Source organism: Ruditapes philippinarum, unplaced genomic scaffold (assembly GCF_026571515.1).
Source record: "Ruditapes philippinarum isolate M1 unplaced genomic scaffold, ASM2657151v2 ctg3236_1_1_1_1, whole genome shotgun sequence".
Taxonomy (NCBI): Eukaryota; Metazoa; Mollusca; class Bivalvia; order Venerida; family Veneridae; genus Ruditapes; species Ruditapes philippinarum.
In genome coordinates, this window is record NW_026863247.1 from 92,782 (window position 1) to 115,776 (window position 22,995).

The following is a 22,995-nucleotide window of genomic DNA, read 5'->3' on the forward strand; positions in this document are numbered from 1 at the left end:
GATAATTGCTTGTTATACCACGGAATTCTTTCATCCGGGTTTTTCCTAGGATCATGCGGTCGCACAAGACAATATCGACACCTGTGTTTATGTTCCGAGTATTTTCATTGGCGGATGAAAAAACCGCTATTCGTCGCGGCTATATGTCGTTATTATCCAGATTATTATTATTCATTAGCCAATGAAATTGACAGTTACTAACAGAAGTTGGATTTACGCATTGGAACAAACGGGCAACATCAAAATGGAAACTGAGGATAGAAATTAACCAAACAAACATAAATTGTTACAATAATTTGTACCAGAACTTAATGATTGCATCATTGATGGTGGTGGATTATTAATATTTAATTTAGTGATTAAACTTTTTTATATGAGCATACGTTTGCATAAGATGTCGTTTAAGACAAGTAATTTTACAAACGGAATTTTACGAACGTGTGTAAAAATGAAACATGAAAGGTTATTTTTAATAATATCTTCTCCATGTTACAAAGTGAGTCATTTTTTTATATGCCCGAAAGGGCATATTATGTTATACCCCCTGGCGTCCGTCTGTCTGTCCGCACAAACATTTTAGGTATTTGAGCTAACTAACGGTACACTGGGACAAAAGAGAACAAAGGACTTCATTCCATAAATAAAAGTTAGCTCATAAGGAAACAATAGATAGCCCACAAGGAAACAAAAGAAAAGAACAAGAGAAATAGCTCATAAACCTGAAAAATTGGTACGTCCGTCTGTCCGTCCGTCCGTTTGCAATTTGGTTTCGGGAGCATAACTTAAGTTCCATTTGGCCCACAATGTTCAAACTTCATTAGGATGATTGTCCACAAAGGGTAGAAGACCCCTATTGATTTTGGGGTCAAAAGGTAAATGGTCAATGTCACTATGACCTTCAAACTGAAAAAAGTTTTCGGAGTATAACTTAAGTTCCATTCGACCCACAATGTTCAAACTTCATAGGATGATTGTCCATATTTGGTTGAAGACCCCTATTGATTTTGGGGTCAAAAGGTCAAAGGTCAACGTCACTATTAACTTAATACTGAAAACAGTTTCCGGAGCATAATTGACCCACAATGTCTAGACTTCATAGGATGATTGTTTCTATTGGGTAGAAGACACCTATTGATTTTTGGGTCAAAAGGTAAAAGGTTAAGGTCACTATGACCTTAAAACTGAAAACAGTTTCCGGAGCATAACTTAAGTTCCATTCGACCCACAATGTTCAAACTTCATAGGATGATTCAATCTCCTACGCAGTGATCTCCCCTTATCAGTATAGAGATCTCTGCCATCACAAACATTGAAATATCAAAGTTTGGATATTTATATTTTTTAGCTTTTTAATTTATTTTTCATTATTTTGTGTACTTTTGATAATTTTTTGTTAAAATATAACGGGCGTAGGTACAAAAATTTAAAAATAAAACAGAAAGAGAAAAATGACGTTAGATTTTCTATGTAACAGTCGATATTTACATTTGAATTTCGACGTTACGTCATGTGACTTTCATCATCATGTGACGTCTGTGAAGGCAGTGATTACAATTCTGCCAAGGGAGGTAATCAGTGTGAGGAGTTTGAGGATGATTGTCCATATTGGGTTAAAGGCCCCTATTGATTTTTGGGTCAAAAGGTCAAAGGTCAAGGTCACTATTAACTTGATACTGAAAACAGTTTCCGGAGCATATAATTGACCCACAATATCTAAATTTCATAGGATGATTGTCCATATTGGGTAGAAGACCCCTATTGATTATGGGGTCAAAAGGTCAAGGTCACTATATCCTTAAAACTGAAAACAGTTTCTGGAGCATAAATTAAGTTCCATTTGGCCCACAATATTCAAACTACATAGGATGATTGTCTATACTGAGCAAAAAACCCCTATTGATTTTTGGGTCACTAGGTAAAGGTCACAATTACCTTAAAACCAAAAACAATTTCCGGAGCATAACATAAGTTCCATTTAGCCCACAATATTCAAACTTCATAGGATGATTGGCCATATTGGGTAGAAGACCCCTTTTGATTTTGGGGTCACAAGGTCAAAGGTCAAAGTCACTTTTACCGTAATACTGAAAACAGTTTCTAGAGCATTATTAAAGTTCCAATTGGCCCACAATATTCAAACTTCTTAGAATAATTGTCCATATGAGGTAGAAGTCCCCTATTGATTTTGGGGTCACAAGGTCAAAGGTTAAGGTCATTATTAATAACTTAAGTATTAATCAACCTACAGCTGTAAATTTTTATGAACAGCGTATTCCCATGTTTTACAAATGCTTCATCCTTACTAAAAAAAAAAACCAAACACTTTCGGGCATATAATGCTTTGTCTAGCGGTACTCTTGATTAAATTATCGATTCTTCCATCAATATCCAACAATCACAAGAAAAAAAAACTGTTGTATACTGAGTTGTATTTACTTTTTCAGGAATTGGGCAATTTTGAGTTGTATCCCTTGTTATATTATATATATAGTGGGAAAGGAAAATAAATGACAGAATCCCCTGTGGTCAATAATATTAACATTAATAATCCAAGTACTATAGACGCTAGCATTGACAATTTATGTCAATTATGCAAGAAATCGCTGATCTGTTATTTAGTTATACAACATCCCTACAGTTAAAGTGAGCATAACCCACGACTGGTTTGCTTAGGACTGCCGCAATGCCTATATAAACATATTAAACAATTTTATCGGATCAAATGTGTAGACACGTCATGATATGTGTTTATAAACGACTACTTCGAAAGAAAAAGCGTCCAAATACTTCTGGCGCTTGTTTAACAAAAAGAAAAATAATCCTGTCCGTTCTATCGATTTGGATGATTTTTTAAACTATTTTTCGTCGTTGCAGGAAGATCTTGTAACTGAGAATGATTAAGAACCTGATACGTTCTATAATGATCACGATTTTAACGATACGTCATGTATTCTTTTTCTGAACGGGATTGTCCTATTACCGTTGCTGAATTTGAGTTTGCAATTTAGGGGTTAAACACTAACACATCGTGTGCGGGTGAAAACTTAATCAATGAGTATTTTATACAAACTGTTGATATTTTGAAGTGTTATCTGGTCGATATTCTTAATGCAATATTTAATTAAGAAATAGCATCAGCCTGAGAGGTGTTTATCGGCTATTTAACACCGGTTTGGAGTTTTGATGCGTAGGAATTGATCTCTCCGGCCGATGTTATTTCGATTCTATCACGATCAAATAAGGAAGCTCACTTATGTTATATTTTCAAGCGGAAATAACTTCCGGTGCCGATTTTCGTATAACACTGTTCGATTTTCGCACCTTTCTTTTTCAAAGATATAGAAATTATTAAACGAAGTAAATAATAAGAAAAAACGTTACTTTATCAAGTTTTCAACAATAAAAACTTGCGTCGTATTGTGTTTACATCAGTGCCCCATTTATCATTCTTGTGTGTATGAGATAACGCCATCTTCTTTATGAATGAGTTGTTTACTTACGATGACGTCATTTCGCACCTTACGGATTGGCGCCTTTTTGTAAAATATTTTATTAACTGATATGGATTAAATATGTGGCGTTCCTATATGTGAGATACTATTTTGGTATTGTATGAAAAAAAAAACATTATAAGGACTGAAAATATAAATAAACTTTTATTGTTGCTTTAAAAGCTTTGTAAACTATATAATCGATGGTGAAAACATAAAAGCCGCATATACAATTAGTCCCTAACCAGTGTTTATTGGCGGTTTAACACCGGTGTTTTTCCTTCTTTGTCTATAGTGACAAAATCACGTCTCGTTACCGCCTCGAGCTAAATATTCCGGACTTTACCGGTAGTCGGTGTAAGATCCTTAAAGTATCCAGCCTTGAGTCCAATAAATTGTAATTTTTTACAGTCAAAAGATTGAAATGAAGATATGTTATATGTAGAATATACAAGTTTCTTCTATCAATACATGATTAAATTTCATCGAGTAGTATAAGTATGACAAAAAATATATCATAAGTGGCGGTAGCCACGAGTGAAATATGATAATTTTCAGAGCACAAAATGAAAATGAATCTTGTATTTATAGAAAAAGACTTGGATTTTCTGTTTTATTGTGTAGGGGATATTTGTTTAGTTTTGTGTAAAATTGGAATATATTTTACCAAGTGAGCATCAAAAGATATTTTTCGCGAGTGGCGCAGCCAGAAGAGAAATATGAACTTTTGGTGTCCACGAGGTGACATATATTTCGGTCGTGGACTAAATTAAACAAATTGTCTTTTTATTATATGCAAAATAACGATTCAAAAGACGTTTTAACCTCATGCTAAATGAAAAGTTCGCAAAATTATAATACAACGTGACGTCATTTACTACGTTACGTCAGTAAGCTGGTTTCCAGAACTGTGCATGCTTGTATATCACTGAAACAACATCACAGGCTTAAATTTAAAATTGATAATTTCACTGTTTCAAACAGTGAACTAATAGTCTTTTATTTCAATTATAATTTCTATAAACTACCGAAAGCATGTAATAAATAGAAGATATTTGTTTGTTTTGCATGTAAGATTGAAATTTATCCTGTCACTTGTATCAATTTCGGCCCGATACACATGTTACAAGGTGCCGTATATTTTTACTGATCTACGGTACTTGATCACGTGGTATGCATGAATGGGCGCCTGTTTGCCGGACTACTTTTCAAGAATTTTTTTTTTAATTATACTGTTGGACTTTACTTTTTGGTGGTTAAATTTGTTTTCGCCCCAGAGTTTCCAATAGAAACGTTTTTACAGTCCGTTCCAGTGGTATGAAAAAAATTGTCGTTAAATCGTGTGTGTAGAATAACGAATTTTGGAAACGTTGATAAAACTTTGTTTGTTTCTTTTATTTCACTCAAACGAATAAAAATTATTAAAAGTAATAAATGTAAACTTAACTCGTTTGTGACATTAAAATAGCGTACTTGATTTGATTGTTTTGCTAGTACTGTTTGGCGCTACATTGTGACGTCACGTAAACAATACTTTAAACGTCTGTATAGCGTTAACGACTGAATAAAAGAGATTGGTGTTCGGACTCATTTTCTTAGTTAGACCATTTTCTTTCATTCTAAATAGTTTTCACAACAAAATTCGACAAAAAATTAAATTGTATTTATTTATCACATTTTTCAAACAAAATGGCGCCCTCAATGTGAAAATACACAGGGAGATAATAAAAACGGCGAGTGCATTGTTGTAGAATAATGCCCGCTTCGGGCCTTCTTTGTTTACATAGAAACATTTCCGATAGTGTAATTAAAAGTAGTTTGCCTCATAAAGTTCTTTAAAAAACGGTGACAGGATAAATAGAATAATAGATTGGTGCCGTGAATGGAGAAAGTTAATCTGGCTCTGCTCCGGAATTTACTGGGTTCGTATTTATGACAAGTTCGTACGAATTTGGCACACATTTTAAAATTATTCGCTCAGCACCTTTACCAGCCCCCCCCCCCCAAGCAGAAACGAATTCGACACGTGTTAGAAAAATAAAAAGCGACATGTTAATATATTGTTAAACCAAATTGTTTATATGAAAATATAGTAGCTGGGATGTTCACGAATGAAATTTATTTCAATCTTATATTTAAACAAATAAATTTACTTTTTATTTCATGGTTTTTAAGTGATTTAAAGTAATTTTTACTGATTTTGTCGCGTAACGTCGTGCATTCTCCTCTCTGACGTCATCACATCATAACGTCACATCATCAATTTTGAAATATAGTTTCGATTTATTTCTCCAATTTTGTTACATTTTAACATGATGTCTGAAGACATCGACTTTTTTTCTTAAAATAAAAATATGTATGACGGCATTTATTTTTGCCTTTTATTCTATTTAGTTATGTCATTTCTGTCATCCGCATTCAGATATAATTCGGCTACAGTGAAAATTATATTTTATAAATTTCACTAGTTGTATTTTAGAATATAATCATCAGATTTATTATTGTAAAACACTATATAAAGCATGAAATAAATGTTGTTGTTTTTTATCTTTTGTGTGCCCCCAGCATAAAGGGCATTTAGAATTACCTTTGTCAGTCTGTCCCTTCAATCCGGACATTCTTTTTGAGTTTAAATTTTGGGTTTTATTATAATTATGCTCGAAAGAATTTCGGGCATATTATGTCATACCCCCCCCCCCCCCCCGGCGTCCATCCGTCCATTACCCATTTGGTTTCAGGAGAATATTTACTCTATTGATTTTGGGGTCACAATGTCAAAGGTCAAGGTCACTATAACCTTAAAACTGAAAACAGTTTCCGGAGGATAACTTAAGTCCTATTTGACCCACAGTGTTCAAACTTCATAGGTTGATTGTTCATATTAGGCAGAAAAACGTCTATTGATTTTGGGGTCTCAATGTCAAATGTGAAGGTCACTATTACCTAAAAACAGAAAACAGTTGTCTGAACATATCTTCAGTTCCATTTGGCCCACAGTGCTCAAACTTCATAGGATGAATGTCCATATTTGGAAGAAACCCCCTATTGGTTTTTTCGGTCACAACGTCAAAGATCAAGGTCACTATTACCTAAAAACTGAAAAAAGTTTCCGGAACATATCTTCAGTTCCATTTGACCCATAGTGCTCAAACTCAATAGGATGAGTGTCAATATTTGGAAGAAAACCCCTATTGGTTTTTTGGTCACAACGTCAAAGGTCAAGGTCACTTTTACTTTAAAACTGAAAATAACTAAAGTTTCATTTGGCCAACAATGTTCAAACTTCAAATGATTATTGTCCATATTTTGGTAGAAAACCCCTTTTGATTTTGGGGTCACAAGATCAAAGGTCAAGGTCACTATTACCTTTAAACTGAAAAAAGTTTCTGGAGCATAACTTTAGTTCCATATGGCCCACACTATTCAAACTTCATTGGAGGATTGTTATTTGAAGAATGAAATACTTTATTTAATTCCCATGCCTTACAAATGCTTCATCCTTTGCCAATAAAAAACATACTTTCGTTGGCATTTAAGGTGACAACGGAGTCAATTATTACTGAAAATACCTAAAATGAGATTTCTTTGCTTAGTAGATTTTATCAACCTTTTCCTTGAACACATCGCATGATTTAATTTTGAAGCGAGTTAGTCCAAAAATTGGTTTTTTAAACGTTTTAAAACGTACCTGTACCATCTTTTATCTGCTATCGCCGTAACCTGTCAAATTATCGAAAAACGTCCTCCGCCCCCTGTTGAGGTCATCAATGAGGGAATAATGGTAGTTCCATATATCCGTGAATTACCCGTCCCATTACTGACCCATACTACTCGTAATTCATGTATCGTACAAAACCGTACATCTTTTATCGACCAATGTACGTAACATAATGTATGAAACATGAATAATTAAGCATAGCGGCAAATCGCACGACCATTGGGTTTGATTTAAAATATAGTTTTGCTACAAATATTCCATAATGTGTGAAAAAAATTTTTGTCCCGTTAATCTGATAGAGTATTACATTGAATTTTTATGGACTTTTGTACGGATTCATCGGTTTGCTTTACATTCAACCTCGTTTTTCTAACAATTCAAGGGCATTTACATGTATCTTCATACTATCAGTGAATCTCTCTGAATAAATTGTTCGCCAGTAAATCGAACACAGTACTAATAAACCTGGGACAAAGTATGGAATTTAATTGTATGTCCCAGTAGAAACTGGATATGCTGTGCATAGATGATTTTCATGATAAAAAAAGTCATAAAGGTCAGATCAAATGATCGAGTGATACATTTTATTTCTTTTATAATATGTCAAGCATTTATTTCAACTTTTGGAGGGAAGAAATATATATAATATGTCGTTTTTTATTTTTACATTTACCATGGACTTTAAAAGACCACCAGAAGCTCAGTTTTTGTTATTTAATTTATATTTTAACGGAATTTCATACACGAATACACAGACAGAGTGACACTGGTATAATATAATAATAATGCTATTGAAATAATAATAATCTTCAAAAGTGAAACAATTAAATACCCCTAGCGGGTTTGCAAATACGTTCCATTCCCCCCACCAGGTGCCTCAAATTTTACCCGAAAGTCCCCACGTGACATGTGCGACCGACAGTTAATTCACGTTTAAGATTTGAAGAAATTTCTGTATAAACTGATATTATCATCAAACTTTTTAAATTGGTCAGATGTCACTGGGTCATTAAAAGTTTGTGTTAGAGTATGTTTAGCGCAACTTGTGACCCTCTCTGTGGGCGATATTTTTGTATTTTATGCAAAATTATTTAGCGTGAAACGTTGGGGTCCGAGAGAGAACAGCCGATTTATGACACTTTTGTTTGATGCGGGTCGGACTAACGTTTAAATCGGGCATAACTTTTTTAATAATCAAGCAATTAACATAGCGGTTTAAAGCACATGAAAGGGAATTTATTTTACGGAGGGAACTGTGTCAGGATTTTGTTTTGCTCAATCAGCGACTTAATTATCTTTGATTACGTAATATGTATGGTGAAAAAAGTCGCATAAAATGTTTGACGTTACGTAATATTTTTTTGAGAAAAGATAGAAAAAATTTGAGACACGGTTCCCCAGATATTATAAGTATGTTTATTTTAAAAAATAATTTTAATAAATATTATTCTCCTCGAATCAACATCCAGTGACGTCACGAAATGGAGTCGGCGACAAACTCAGATCGTGGGAAATGATCAGAAAATGTTGAATTATTCATATATAGCTACGAAATTAAAAAAGTTATCGGTGGTATTTGATGCATTTATGTATTGTTTATCGAAATGGCCAGATAGATTATTTTGATCCGTTGTTTTGTTGATTTGTTCGGCGTAAATTATGTTGGGGTGGGGAAAAGGCGTTTCATTCCTTGTGCTTTTTATAGTATATAGGGGGTATATTTTGCATATTGTCGTTAATAATGATAGAATTTCAAGTTCCTGTGGTTTAAATGACATTTATGTGAGTACCACGGAAAGTGTCTGTTGTCACCTTAATTGATCCGCTTAGCGCTGCTCTTGTTTTTATTGGATCTTGTTTGATCTATCAAACCTCACAAGCAACGTACTTGCTCAAAAGGTATTTGAACTAGAGTCTTGAAATTTTACAGGAATATTGGTAAGCATGTGTAGTTGTGTGCACCTGAGTGTTGGATTTATCAAGTATTTTTTTAGTTTTCTGAGTTATAAAAATCATTTAAATGCAATTTTCAAATTGTGTCGCACGTAGCTCAGAAAATATTTGACCAAGGAACATGACACTTTACAGGTATGTCCCTCATTATGTTTGAAAGTTTGGTTTTTCGCTTGTGGATTTATATTATTTATGTCAGAGTCATTTGCTCTTGACTTACAAAACACATTCGATTCAGCCATCCGTTCTTATTGTTTGTCCGTGCGTTTAGCTCAAAAATTTTTGACAAAGGGCATGAAACTTTACAGTAATTTTGGCAGCATGTGTAGATGTGCACCTAGGGATTTGTCTGATTATTTTTATTTGTAGAGTTATTGCCCTTAACTTAGTAAAAATGCAATGTTCAATCTATGTCACGCGTAGGTCAAATATCCCTAGTCATGAACCTGATCAGCATGTGAAGTACCTCTGGTTGTATCTTTAAAATAATCTTTAGTGAAAAGTTTCTTGTTTACTCAAAATTTTCGCTTAAAATCAAATGATTTTGTCTGAAGTCTTTGGTTGAAGATTTATTCAGTTTTTTTAGCTTACCAGAGCCGAAGGCTCAGGGTGAGCTATTAGTATCAAAGGGGGATGCTCCTACGTCCGTCGTTCCGTACGTCATACGCAACAATCGTCTTATTCTCTGAAACAACAGGCAGAGTTTACTTCAAATTTGTCTGTAGCATTCCTTGACAGTCACACTTTGAATTTGCTCATGTCATTACCAATTGGGCCGCCTTTTAGGGGTCAGCAGAGCTAGAAAAATAGAAAACCTTTTAAACAGCTTCTTCTAGCAGGATACTAATTGATGGATGATCACGTCAAAATTTTGTCTGGTAGCATTCTTGGGTAGTCTTTTATCGGAAGTTTGCTCATATGAATTGATTGAGTTGCCCCTTTTAGGGGCCGCTTAATCTAAAGATAGAAATACCGTTTAAAGTGTTTATTTTCCTTACATGAACTTATAATTGAATGATGATCACCAAACTTTGTTCTGTAGCATTCTTTAGGTAGCTCATTTAATCCAACATGTGCTGATTAATTTTGTTGGATTGGTCCCCTTTTAGGGGTCACTAGGGCTAAATGAATAGAAAAAAAACTCTTTAATACATCTTCTTCTACAGAACTATATTGATGATGATCTCATCGAAACTTTGTCTGTAGCAATTCTTAGTAGTTTTTATTCCACAGTGTGCTCATATTTAATTTGATTGGTGCCCTTTTAGCGGGCAGCTCATAGCTAAAATTAAATATTCTTTAAGCTGCTTCTACAGAACTAATGATGGATGATCCCAAAACTTTGTCTGTGGCATTAGGTAGTTACTTATCAAGTGTGCTCATATTATATTTATCTGGCCCCTTTTTAGTGCTGCTGTAGCAAAAATATCTGGAGCAAATTATAGCTAAAATGAACTGGGCCATATTTCAAAATAATTGTTTAATAATGAAGGGATTAATAACTCATGTTTGGAATGTTTCCATATGATGTGTACACTGATGCATGGAAACTCTCCAATTTGACCGGGAGTCACCTTCTTCTGCCTGGTCAAATTTTTTAAATATGTATTTCTTAAATAAAGGGTGGTTGTTTAAAACAAAATAAGAAATCTCCCTTTTTTATTTCAAAATTTCCTGTCAGTTGAAAAAAATCTCCCTCTTTTTTTTTACTTGAAAAAAAGTTAACATGTATGTACATGCTATGCATAAAAAAGATTTTATGTCTTAATGTTATGACCTGTTTGCTTTACAGAGATCTGAGGTTAATAAGCTTTGTATATTTCTGAATTCTGATGGGAATTGCATCATTGTAAGGTTCATTTATAGGTCAATCTAGAGAATTTTCTCCAAGGCCTAAAATAGTTTCATTGTTTCTCGTACGCTTACTAACTTAGAGAAAAGCAATTTGCAATATAAATATAGGGACATCACTGTTACTAACCACCACTATGCGGACTCATCCACCTACCATTGAGACCATCACACCAATCTGGACCAGCACCACATGCGGACCACCACCATTGCTGACGATCGCACCACCATGCGGGTCACCCGTAGCACCATGGGTGACAACCACCTATCATTGCAGACCACGATCCCTGCGAGGACCACCGACCAACAATGCAGACCACCACTATAATCAGACACCACTCACCAATGCAGACACTAAGATGCGTACCACCCGATCACCATGCGTGACCACTACAATGCATGTCAGACGTAACATGTTGACCACACGCACCCACCATTTGTAGATCACCACAATCAGTCTCAGAACGCACCGACCACTCATGCTCTACCACTACCACCATTGAGGAACCATTAACCAACCATGATGACCACCTTCACCATAGACAGACTAACCACCTAATTCGGACCACAACCCCATGCAAGAACCACTACCACAATGCAGAAACTGTTACATGGTGTTCACCATCACATGCCGGATCACCACACTCTCAGGCTGACGACCACCGATGCCGACCACACCAACATGCGGACAACCCCACGCATGTGGATCAGCCACTGGCCATGGGGACCCACCTGCAAAGAGCAGCGGACCGACCAACCAACATGTGAGACTACAACCATGCGGAAACCACCACCTTGTGGACCATCACCACATGTGACCGGCCACACCGTGTGGACCACCAACTCTCGACATGTGACTCCAACGACCAGAGGACCTGCCACCAACATGTGGACCACCACCAAATGCGGACCAACCAACTCACATGGGACCAACCACCAACTGTTGGAACACCTACATACATCGCGGACCTTTACTGCACCATGTTGACTGCCACCAATAGTGGACCCACCAACATCGCAGAACCACCACACATGGGATATTGGGTGACCAACACACCAAACATGTGATCTAGCCACCAACATGTGGGACCACCACCACCATCTGTGGACCAACAGGCCACCATGCGCGACCACACCATCTTGACGACCACCACCATGCCGGTATCACCACCAATGGGAAACCACCCATCATGCAAGACCACACCACTCCATGCGGACCATCCACCAACATGCAGACCACACACCATGCGGACAACCACCACCATGCAGACCATCTAACATGCGGACCACAAACTTCAAAGCAAATCACTATCACCATGCGGACCACTAACATGCGTACCACCGATCACCATGCTGACCACTACAAACAATTGCAGACAACTAACATGTTGACCACCACCACATTTAGATCACCACAAACATGCAGATCCGACCACCACCGAATTGCTTACCACCTCCAACCATGAGAACCATTACCACCAGATGACCACCCTCACTCATGCAGACTAGTAACCACTACAAGCGGACTCACAACACCCATGCAGACCACTACCAATATGCAGTACCACTACATGTTGTATCACTCATCACCATGGCGGATCACCACACCGCCATGCTTGACGACCACCGCCGAACCAATACCAACAGTGCGGACAACCACCACCATCGATGGACTCACCAGTGCCATGGGGACCCACTGGCAACATTCGACCACGCACCATTAACATCGTGGACTACAACCATGCGGAAGCACCACCACCTTGTGGACCATACACCACCATGTGACCGCGCACCACCTCTGTGGGACCACCACCACCATGTGGGACCTCCAAACGCCATTGAGGAGATGAGCCGCCACCAACAATGTGGACCACCACCATGCGGCACCACCACCACCAATGGGGACCACCACCAACATGTGGACCACCTACAACATGCGGACCCTTTAACCACCATGTTACTGCCACCAACATGTGGACCACCACATGCAGACCAACCACCAACCAAATGGGATGGGGACCACCGCACCAACATGTCGGAGCAGCCACCAACATTGTGGATCCACCACACCATCATGTGACCAACACGTCACCATTGCGGACCACCACATCGCTGGAACGGGATACCACCACCATCGCGGGATCACCACCATGGACAACCACACATCATTCACAGACCACATCCAGCGACCACCACCAACATGCAGAACCACCACCATGCGGAACAAACACTCAAGCCATGCATGACACTAACATGCGTGACCACAACTTCAACAAGCAAAATCTACTAATCACCATGAACGGACCACTAACATTGCGTACCACCATCACCATGCTGACCATCTACAACAATGCAGGACCACTAAACAATGTGACACCCAGCCACACCATTTAGATCCGCACAACATGGCAGACCACCACCAACCATGCTTACCACCTCCACCATCGACGACCATTACCACCAATGAACGCACCTTTCACCATGCAAGACTATCCACTACAAATGCGGACCACAACCCCCATGGCAGACACACGCACAAATGCAGACCTGGCATTACATGTTGTTCACCATCACCATGCGGATCACCACCTCCATGCTGACGACCACCATGCCGACCACTACCAACATGCGGACAACCACCACCATGTGGATCACCACTGCCATGGGGACCACTGCCAACATGCGGACCACCACCAACATGTGGACTACAACCATGCGGAACACCACCACCTTGTGGACCATCACCACCATGTGACCGCCACCACCCTGTGGACCACCACCACCATGTGGACCTCCAACGCCATGAGGACCGCCACCAACATGTGGACCACCACCATGCGGACCACCACCACCATGGGGACCACCACCAACATGTGGACCACCTACAACATGCGGACCTTTACCACCATGTTGACTGCCACCAACATGTGGACCACCAACATGCAGACCACCACCACCATGGGAATGGGGACCACCACCAACATGTGGACAGCCACCAACATGTGGACCACCACCACCATGTGGACCAACACCACCATGCGGACCACCACCATGCTGACGACCACCACCATGTGGACCACCACATCCATTGAGGACCACCGCCCACATGCGGACCGCCACCACCATGCCGACCCCCACCACCATGTTGATCACCACCGTACCCTGCGGACCACACTTCCATACGCATTTAATATATATATAAATGCCTATAAAATATTTTATTATTTATTTAGATATTCAAATAGAAAAAGTAAAAAGTCGAGCATGGCTCCAACCTGGCGGTGACTCTTTATTCTTTGTGCTATTTTAGTATCAGTTTCAATTGTTGAAAGTAATTTTGCACTGTTATCATACAGTGTATGTAAAGATGTTTGCACGTTCACTGAATACATTTCTTCAAAACAACATTTTGCCTTTTTCCTCTATGTAGTTAAAGACACAATTATTCCCATTTCTATTAAGGTAAGATACCTGTAATGGGTATATTTAGGAACCTGATCAAGCTTAATATTTTATCAAAGAACTCTATTAAACTTATTCAATTGCAACTTTTCAAAGACATTTACCATCAAGTTTTCAAATTATAAGCATTTTTATGTGAAATGTCCCTCCCACTAAATTGCCCCCACAAAAGTGGGGGTAGGGGTATAGGAATATATATGAAAAAATAAATAAACATTTTGCAGCTTTTTACTTACAATGTAAGTGTTTATTATGTTTCAAGACATATATTCTGATAACAAAAATAACAATTAACTGTTCACATAAATGTATTGATTTCAGGCAATTGACTATAAACCTCATCCAAGATTTCTGAAACTTACAAAAACACACATAAAAATAGATATAAAATAAGAAATTATTATTCTTTTTAAACTATTTGGATTAGGGCAAGCAAATTACTTCTATAACTTTTTAATACTCTTCCATAGCAATCAAAATAATGGAAATTTCATGACCTCTTTCCACATTACCTTTATGAGAAAAATGTTTTTACAAAATGATATAAAAAATTTCCCGAAACAAAAAATATACAACAAAAGCTGTTACCTGTCTTGCTTATCTCACTTGGAAAACAGCAGATATTGTAAAATATGATTTATTTATATGTTTTTCTAGAACTGAAGGCTATCTTAATAAATATACAGTCCATGTTAAATGAAATTTCAAAATTATTGTTTTATAATATTTGTCATGGTTCACATTTCTCGAAAAAAAATTTCATCGCTAAACTTCCAAAATCTTACAGGAAAGTTATTGAAATTTATTACAAGAATAACTATTTCATCAAGAAACTACTCTTGAATTCATTGCATCCTCTCAGTAAAATATTGAAATAATGATTAAAATAATTTAACTTCCAAAATATCCAGAACATTATTACACAAAAGCTGATATATAGAAGATATTGAATGAGTGTTCAATTGTTCAATACTGAATTTAAAAACTGGCCGAGCAAATTATTATTACATTCAACGAATTGAATCAATGCAGTAACGAACCTACATAAATTATAAATATTCTATTGTATCATCACATGCACAAAAGTAAAGCCCTGTTTAAAAAAAAAAAAAATAATAATTCTCCATTGATGCGCCTTTATTTGTAACTCTAACATTTATGGCGTCTTTATGTTTGTATAACGTAAATGACATCAGATCTTAATATATGCACAGTCTTACAATACCATTTTTATGAAGTCACAACATTGGCACTAGTAAATATATTATAAAATTGCATACATCACAGTCTTTCAAAAATCTTGATAATGTTATAGATTTACTTTTAACATGAATATTTTCAACATGAACATTATGATTCATGATTTGATGACATCAGGAAGTTACCGATCCAGTTCTGGTTGTTCATAATGGACGAAAACTTTTCATTTCACAATAAATTTTAAATGACCTCATCATGTCAAAAGCATACAATGATTAAACAGTCACAGAGTCACAGGAATAAACATAAATTATTGTTTACTTCACATGTTAGATTAAATTATACTAGTTTCAACGGGTGTGTGTATTATACTCATTAGCATAAGCTTTTATTACTAAAACTCCATGGCTATGCCACTAATAAAAATGTTGCATCTGACCGTTCACTTTTATGAAATATATTTTTGATTTTGCATGCAAAATCCAAGATCATTCCCTTGTATTTCTTTATTTTATTTATCTAAAGATTCATGTACATTTAAGTTATTAACATGTTTCACTATGTACAATATTATAACCATCATCTGTGACTTTTATGCCAGTTTGAGGTTCTTCTGTTATTGGCATTCCAGGAATTACATATTGATTAAATGTAGCAGCAGTCTTTATTTCTTTAGCTGCAATCTGTGTTATCTGTGGCATCTGTGAAAAACCTCAAACTGCAATAAATAATATTGATATTGTTACTATAAAATGACAAAAGATGTACCCATATAGGCTAGCATATTGTAATGGTTGAAAACTGTTACCCTGTCTGCACAATTACTTTATGCATTAGAAAATAAAATTATACGATTACATACTGCTACTCTCCAGAAATTTGGCATGAAATTGGAATAATGATTATTTCAATACTATACACAGTTAAGAAAATGTGACATATGACTTTTATCTCTTTTCTATATTCAAAATCTGGTTTTAGGAAAAGCAAATGTCAACTCACTTAGATCTGTAGTTTCCAAATCAAATGTTATAAATGTAGGATTTTCTGTATTTACTTGGCTTGAACTTTCCTTAGGAACTGCATCTGGTAAGGTCTGTATATCTGGGTCTGCTGTGTTTGACCAATACCTAAAATTGTCACACCATATTTTATCATAGATAGCTTTTATACAAAGTGCTTGGAAGTGAAAGGAAAAAACTTGCAAAATAATTAAAGGTTCTGAAGGGTTTTAAGATCCTTATGCCATGACTTAAAACATCTAGCACCTTGTATCTTACAGTTATTACCATACAAAATAAAGTATAGCATATGTATTACTTAGGCTTATTAAAATGATCACAATGAGAGACTTGAGATGTCTTATTTTATTTTTTCTGCAGAAAAAAGTGCTTCTGAATCTAGTGATGCATGCAAAAAAATGATAAACACACCCTTCAAAACATAAAAACAAGAGCTGTACAGAAAGTGACAAATGCCCGAAGGATTCTATTTATAAACCACCTATAAACATGTTAATTGTGGTGGTAAAAATTGACAAAGTTCGAAACCCCAGCAGTGACCTTTAAGACAAAGAAGCCTTGGTCTTGTTCACAACACATTGTTCATCTATGGTGATTTTATTTTTTTAAATAAAAATTGAAACTTTAATGTATATGAGAAGTTACAGAGCGGGACACTGTATATAACATAAATATTGAAAACGTTTAAACCTCAGCAGTCCCTGTGGGTGGAAATTGTTTAACATGAATGATGGAACATGTATTGTAAATGACTTTAAATATATTTTATACACTTAAAGCGTTTAACTCAGAAGTGGTAAATTAATTTTTCGTATTAATGAGTAAAAACAATTTTGAACATAGTCTTCAATGGCTTGTTATTTAAATGGCATAAATTTTTTTTTAGATACTTAATTCTCAATTAAAGACATGTATAAATGTTTTGTGGTAACAAGTTAATTACATACTCCATTTCTTTATTTGTAAGCCTCTTCAGCAGTCCGTCTCTGTGATTCTGCTCAGACAGCCTAAGATCTATCACTTCACCAGCCCTTCTCTCAATTTCCTTAAGATTTTCTAGGGATCAAGAGTGGCAAGGAAATTGTAAACTTTGACAGCCACACCAATGCTGTCAATCATTGCTGTAAATATGACAGAAAAAAAGCAGTTACAATCATTGTTCAAATAAGATGGTGTATGTGCATAAACCTTAAATGATAATTTTCTAAATACTTAATTACCTTTAAACTGTTGAGTAATGCTTGAAATTTTTATTTTCTAGCACATGAATAAGATTTTATAAAGATTAAACTCACTTAGTTCACTAACATGTGCCTACTGTCATGTGTGAAGTAGAGTATTCTAAGACATTAAATCTGCATATCTCCAGTTTAGCTGACGAGAAAATTAAAATTAAAATTGATGACTAGCATATATGCACAGTTAAGGCTATCAGTACAGCATTTTTTCAATGAAAAATAAATGCAATGCTTGCACTTCTTATTAAATTTTCAGCCAGTTTATACTCACATTTCTTATGACATTTTCAGCCAGTTACTTAATTGCACTTCTTATTATCGATACATTTTCACAAATAATGAACATACATATTACTATTAAATGACTTTAATGATGATATTCGGCAATTTATATTATGGTGAGATATCGGCAGAATTAAATTTACCTATAATTAAACAGTTTTTTGTGAGCGGGTGTAAATTCTGTGATATTTTACAAGTTACAATTATTAAAATTGAGCCGTGTCACGACAAAAACCAACATAATGGGTTTGCAACCAGCATGGATCCGCGCAGTCTGATCAGGATCCATGCTGTTCGCTATCAGTTTCTCTAATTTTTATAGGGTTTGTAAGCGAACAGCATGCTGGTCTGGATCCATGCTGGTCGCAAACCCATTATGTTGGTTTTGTCGCGACACGGCTCAAATTACTTTGTCATTATCTAGTGCCTCGGGGCCTGGCTGACTAACATTCTAAAATATCTAGATTTGTTTCAAATAAAAAAATGATAGTAACGAAATCCAAGCTGTGTGTTTATTTCAAAGCTGGACATCCCCTTCGTTTTGGTGTGGATGAAACCGAATTTACAGCTCCTCACTCTTAATTCGAACACATAACGTACAGATAGCCACCCAAGCACTTTTGCAGCTCCCCCACAATGTTGTCGCTTGTGATTATAAAGGTCTCAGACGACATTCCTTGCAGTGAGCTAAATTTCTAACTAATTAAAACTTCGAACTCAATCACCCGTCTACCTTTTCTCCACCAACCTGCCGATCCATTCTGTCGCCCGGTGTTCATAAATTCGACAATTACCAATTTTGCACTTACAAATGCTCAATACGTGAGGGTAATTATGATCCACAAGAATATTAGGTTCTTTTCTCAACTTGCGTTTGTTTTTCGGCCTTGTAACGGCCTTTTCTGTCTCTTACTTTCATTTTTACTTCTGCGATCTATTTTCTGCAATCGTGACGTTATATAGGGGTTTCCCAACCTGGTTTCACAGCAACGGGGTTTTTACGAACAATACGTTTACAAACAAAATATTCTTTTTGATAATTTCATTTTCATTTTATCAAAAACTAAAATTCTATTTGTATTGGATATAAATATACGGATAATTTATTCATTTAGAAATAAAAAATAAATCTGTTTACGGAAACGGGTGAGAGGTAACGGATGTACCGATAAGTTACGTAGAATGCCGATATGGCAAGGAAAAACCCGATCCCATTACAGGGATCTTACCTTAAAGAGAAAGATAAATAACTCTGGTCAAGTTGACTAGTATACCTATGTTATCTTAAATAAATATTGACCGGTGGTGTCATCCTGACAAACAGTTTACATGAATATCTAAATAATGAGATTACATGATTATTATTATTTTAATTAATTAAAAAAATAGAAAGATCGCAATTTTGAAAAAAAAATCATAGGCAAATTTTATTACATGATCACCAAATTTGGTTCCTATAATTTTTACTGTCAAGAAAAAAAATCAGTGTTTGGAAACCTTACAACTAGAGAGGCAAGTTGAAGTTGACTTGGACTTGTCTTTCTCCAAGTTTATTTTAAAAAAAAATGTTTCTATAATCACTGAAAAACAGTTGTTACTGGTGAGCGATTCAAGGCCATCATGGCCCTCTCGTTTGAAGTTATTAATCTTGAAATAGGAAAAAATGAAATTTTCAACTTGTTCATACATACCTCAAATGGTATTTGATCAGTGGTCTTGAAAGTTTCCAAGGATGTCGGTCAGCATGCGTACTTATGCACCTTTGGGTTTGTGAATTGATTCAGTGTTTGTTTAGAGTTTTTGCTTTTGACTTAGTAAAAGATTTTTACTTATTGGGGGCACCGTTGTCCTATAAAGCAATACATTTATAGTTTTTGAACATTACATCTTCCCATAAATTTTTGTGTATTTGCTGAATTAAGAAAAAGAAAAGTAGTCCGGCAGGACGCCAATTAAAATACGAAAATTATGTATTTCTTCTCTGCAATGAAAAATACGTCTGTTTTTTTAATCAATGTTTAAAAATATTGCATCAATCAATTTAAGTATATATAATAATAAAAATTTACTTCATTTTTTGTGTTGTTTACTTAAGCTCTGAAAACTGTATGACAGCAAGAACAGCGACAGGCAATGATTGACATTGACCCTTATGCAAATGACCTTGCAGGTCAAGTTTTACAGTCCTGACACCCAATGTGAGATGATGCAAGGAAAAGGATCGTTTTTGTACAGGGTAAGGATACTCTGATGTCATTTGATAATATGTCAACAGTAACAAGATTATATCATTCCCATTTTGTTAATATATTGTTAAACAAAATTTTCGCACATTCACAGTTAATATCACCAAGTAAGATCGGGAAGGGTTCGATCTAAGGGCACTTTCTCAGCAACAAATTTACATGCAGAGCGAGAGATAGAGTGCTGGCTGACATAGGGGAATGATTCCCCTATGAACCCCTATCTTCTAAACCTCAAACGCATTGTACCTGTCCGTTTTTCGGATGATATTACTCTATCTTTTTTATTTGGGTTTATTTTCTAAAGATAGTGTTGGAAATCGTTGTTCGGAGTTACTTGATGAACACATATACGTATACATAGAAGAATATCATTCTTTTACTTTTAAATAGATAAGTAATACTGTCATTAATGCAGTTCATTCTCCGAAATAAGTATGAATGTTCTTATATGGTCTAATACTGTTCAATAAAATGAATATACAGGGTACATTTTTCATTGCATTCCTCATACGTTAGTATGATCTTTGCCTTTGATTGTTATTTATGGAGATGAAAATGTTTCATGACATACGGTTTACCCCTGTTGTGTTGAAGATGATATTATCAATGACAAAATGGAGGGTCATAATATAACGCAAATATTTGTTTTGTTTTTGTGACGATTCGTTACTTTATTTAACATTTTCCATCATACATCATATTGTTACAATGAAAATATGTAGTAAATAAACAACAAAAATAAGAAGAAAATAGTTAAAAGCTATCTAAAACTAATATTGATATTATATGTTTTAAGCCTTTAGTAACATATAATTGTCAATCAGCTATCTATTTAAACAAAATACTTATCCGTTTACCTAATGTGTAATCATTATTAACATTACTTATAACCTTTTTTAGAAAAAAAAATATTAGCGCAAAAATATAATATTTATTTAGGTAAATAAAATAATAATGATAACAAAAATAAACAAATAATAATAATAATGATGATATCAAAATGAGAAAAAATCATTCAGTTATTTTTAGTATAATATTACACTATTTACTCACTTTACTTTAGTAACTATGCTTAAAAGTCTTAAAATAAATATCAGAAAACATATCGCGCTTTAGCAATAAAACTTTTATATTTACCGGGATTTGTTTCCCAATTACCCATTAATACAGTGTAGGCCTAGAAAAATTGTTTGAAGTGACAAATGGTGGGATAACTTTTTTTTTCAAAATTTTTAACACAATGAACATTAATTAAAAATTTTACTCGTAAAAACATTTTTAAAGCAGTTAAAAAAACATTAAAGATAGGGTTTTTTACTTTTTTTTTTTTAATTTTCTAAATTAAAAATAAAAAAAGGGTTAAAAATAATAAAATAAGTTTATACAAAAAAGACTTGAAAATACGAAACAAAAAAATAAAAAGAAATAAATGCAAACAGTTTAAATAAAAAATAAATAAAATAACTTAAGTATAATGTCATTAATTTGAAGGCCACTACTAATATCTTGTTCTAAGAATAATTCTACATCATCAATAAACAACGAAAATAAAAATGGCGAAATTACCTCCCTTTGACGTAGTCCTATGCTATGCATATTCGAAAAATTCAGAAAAGGTATTACAATTTTTTTACACAAGATTTTACCTTATTATACATATCTTTTTACTATACGTAGAAGTTTACCTCTTATACTAAACTTATATAATTTCAACCATAAGGCATTTCTATAAACACAATCAAAAGGCCTTTCTACCAAAATCAACAAATACATCAATATTATAAACGTTTATTTTCATTTAAATATTTTTGTACTACAGACAACAATATTATATAAAGCATCAACATAGATTTTCCCTTCACGGAATCCAAATTGAGCATCAGATTTAATACATGAATTTTGTTACACAATAATTAATTTATTCTCTTATTGATATACTGATGTAAACAACTTTGACATACAACTAACAAGTGTTATGCCTCTATACTTATTAGCGTTTATCAGTGTCCCCCTTTTTTTATGTAACGGTATAATAATACCCTCCGTCCATTGAATCCGGGAAAAAACCGGTATCAAGTATACAATAAAAATATCACAAATATGGGACGCTCTAAAATGTCGATTGATTCAATAAAATTCTCGTTTAACAAAAAATCTTTTCCGGGAGACGTTTCCCCTTTTTAATGATTTAACAGCACCGATAATTTTCATCCACAGTAAAAGGTTTATCCAAAATTGCCTCCCCTTGCTCCAAATCGTCAAAATCGTACCCTGACACAAAGCTTTCAAGATTCAATATTTTTAGACTGTAAAATATCATCACCTAATTCTGAAAAAATATTTGAAAAAATCGTCAATAGAAATATTGTTTTAACATTATTATTACGTTTAAAATATTTCCAAAATTCTTTGGGGTTCGAGTAACGCAACATTTCAATGTCTCGGATCTTTGGAAGCTCTATTACGACTACGCTTTAACTTTACAGTCTTTTTGTAGATTTGTTTTCAATATACACAACTCTTCCCTATCAT

General features: G+C 35.1%; 1 protein-coding gene across 2 annotated transcripts in view; it reads left to right on the forward strand.

Moving 5' to 3' along the window:
- The window catches only part of LOC132721582 (zinc metalloproteinase-disintegrin-like NaMP), a 107,947-nt gene that overhangs the window by 73,973 nt on the left and 10,979 nt on the right, over nt 1-22,995 (forward strand). For both annotated transcript variants that reach the window (XM_060705902.1, XM_060705903.1), the window contains one exon: nt 20,313-20,453. In XM_060705902.1, the coding sequence (XP_060561885.1) occupies nt 20,313-20,358 (46 nt within the window). In that variant the 3' untranslated portion in view covers nt 20,359-20,453. The remainder of the gene's footprint in view (nt 1-20,312; nt 20,454-22,995) is intronic.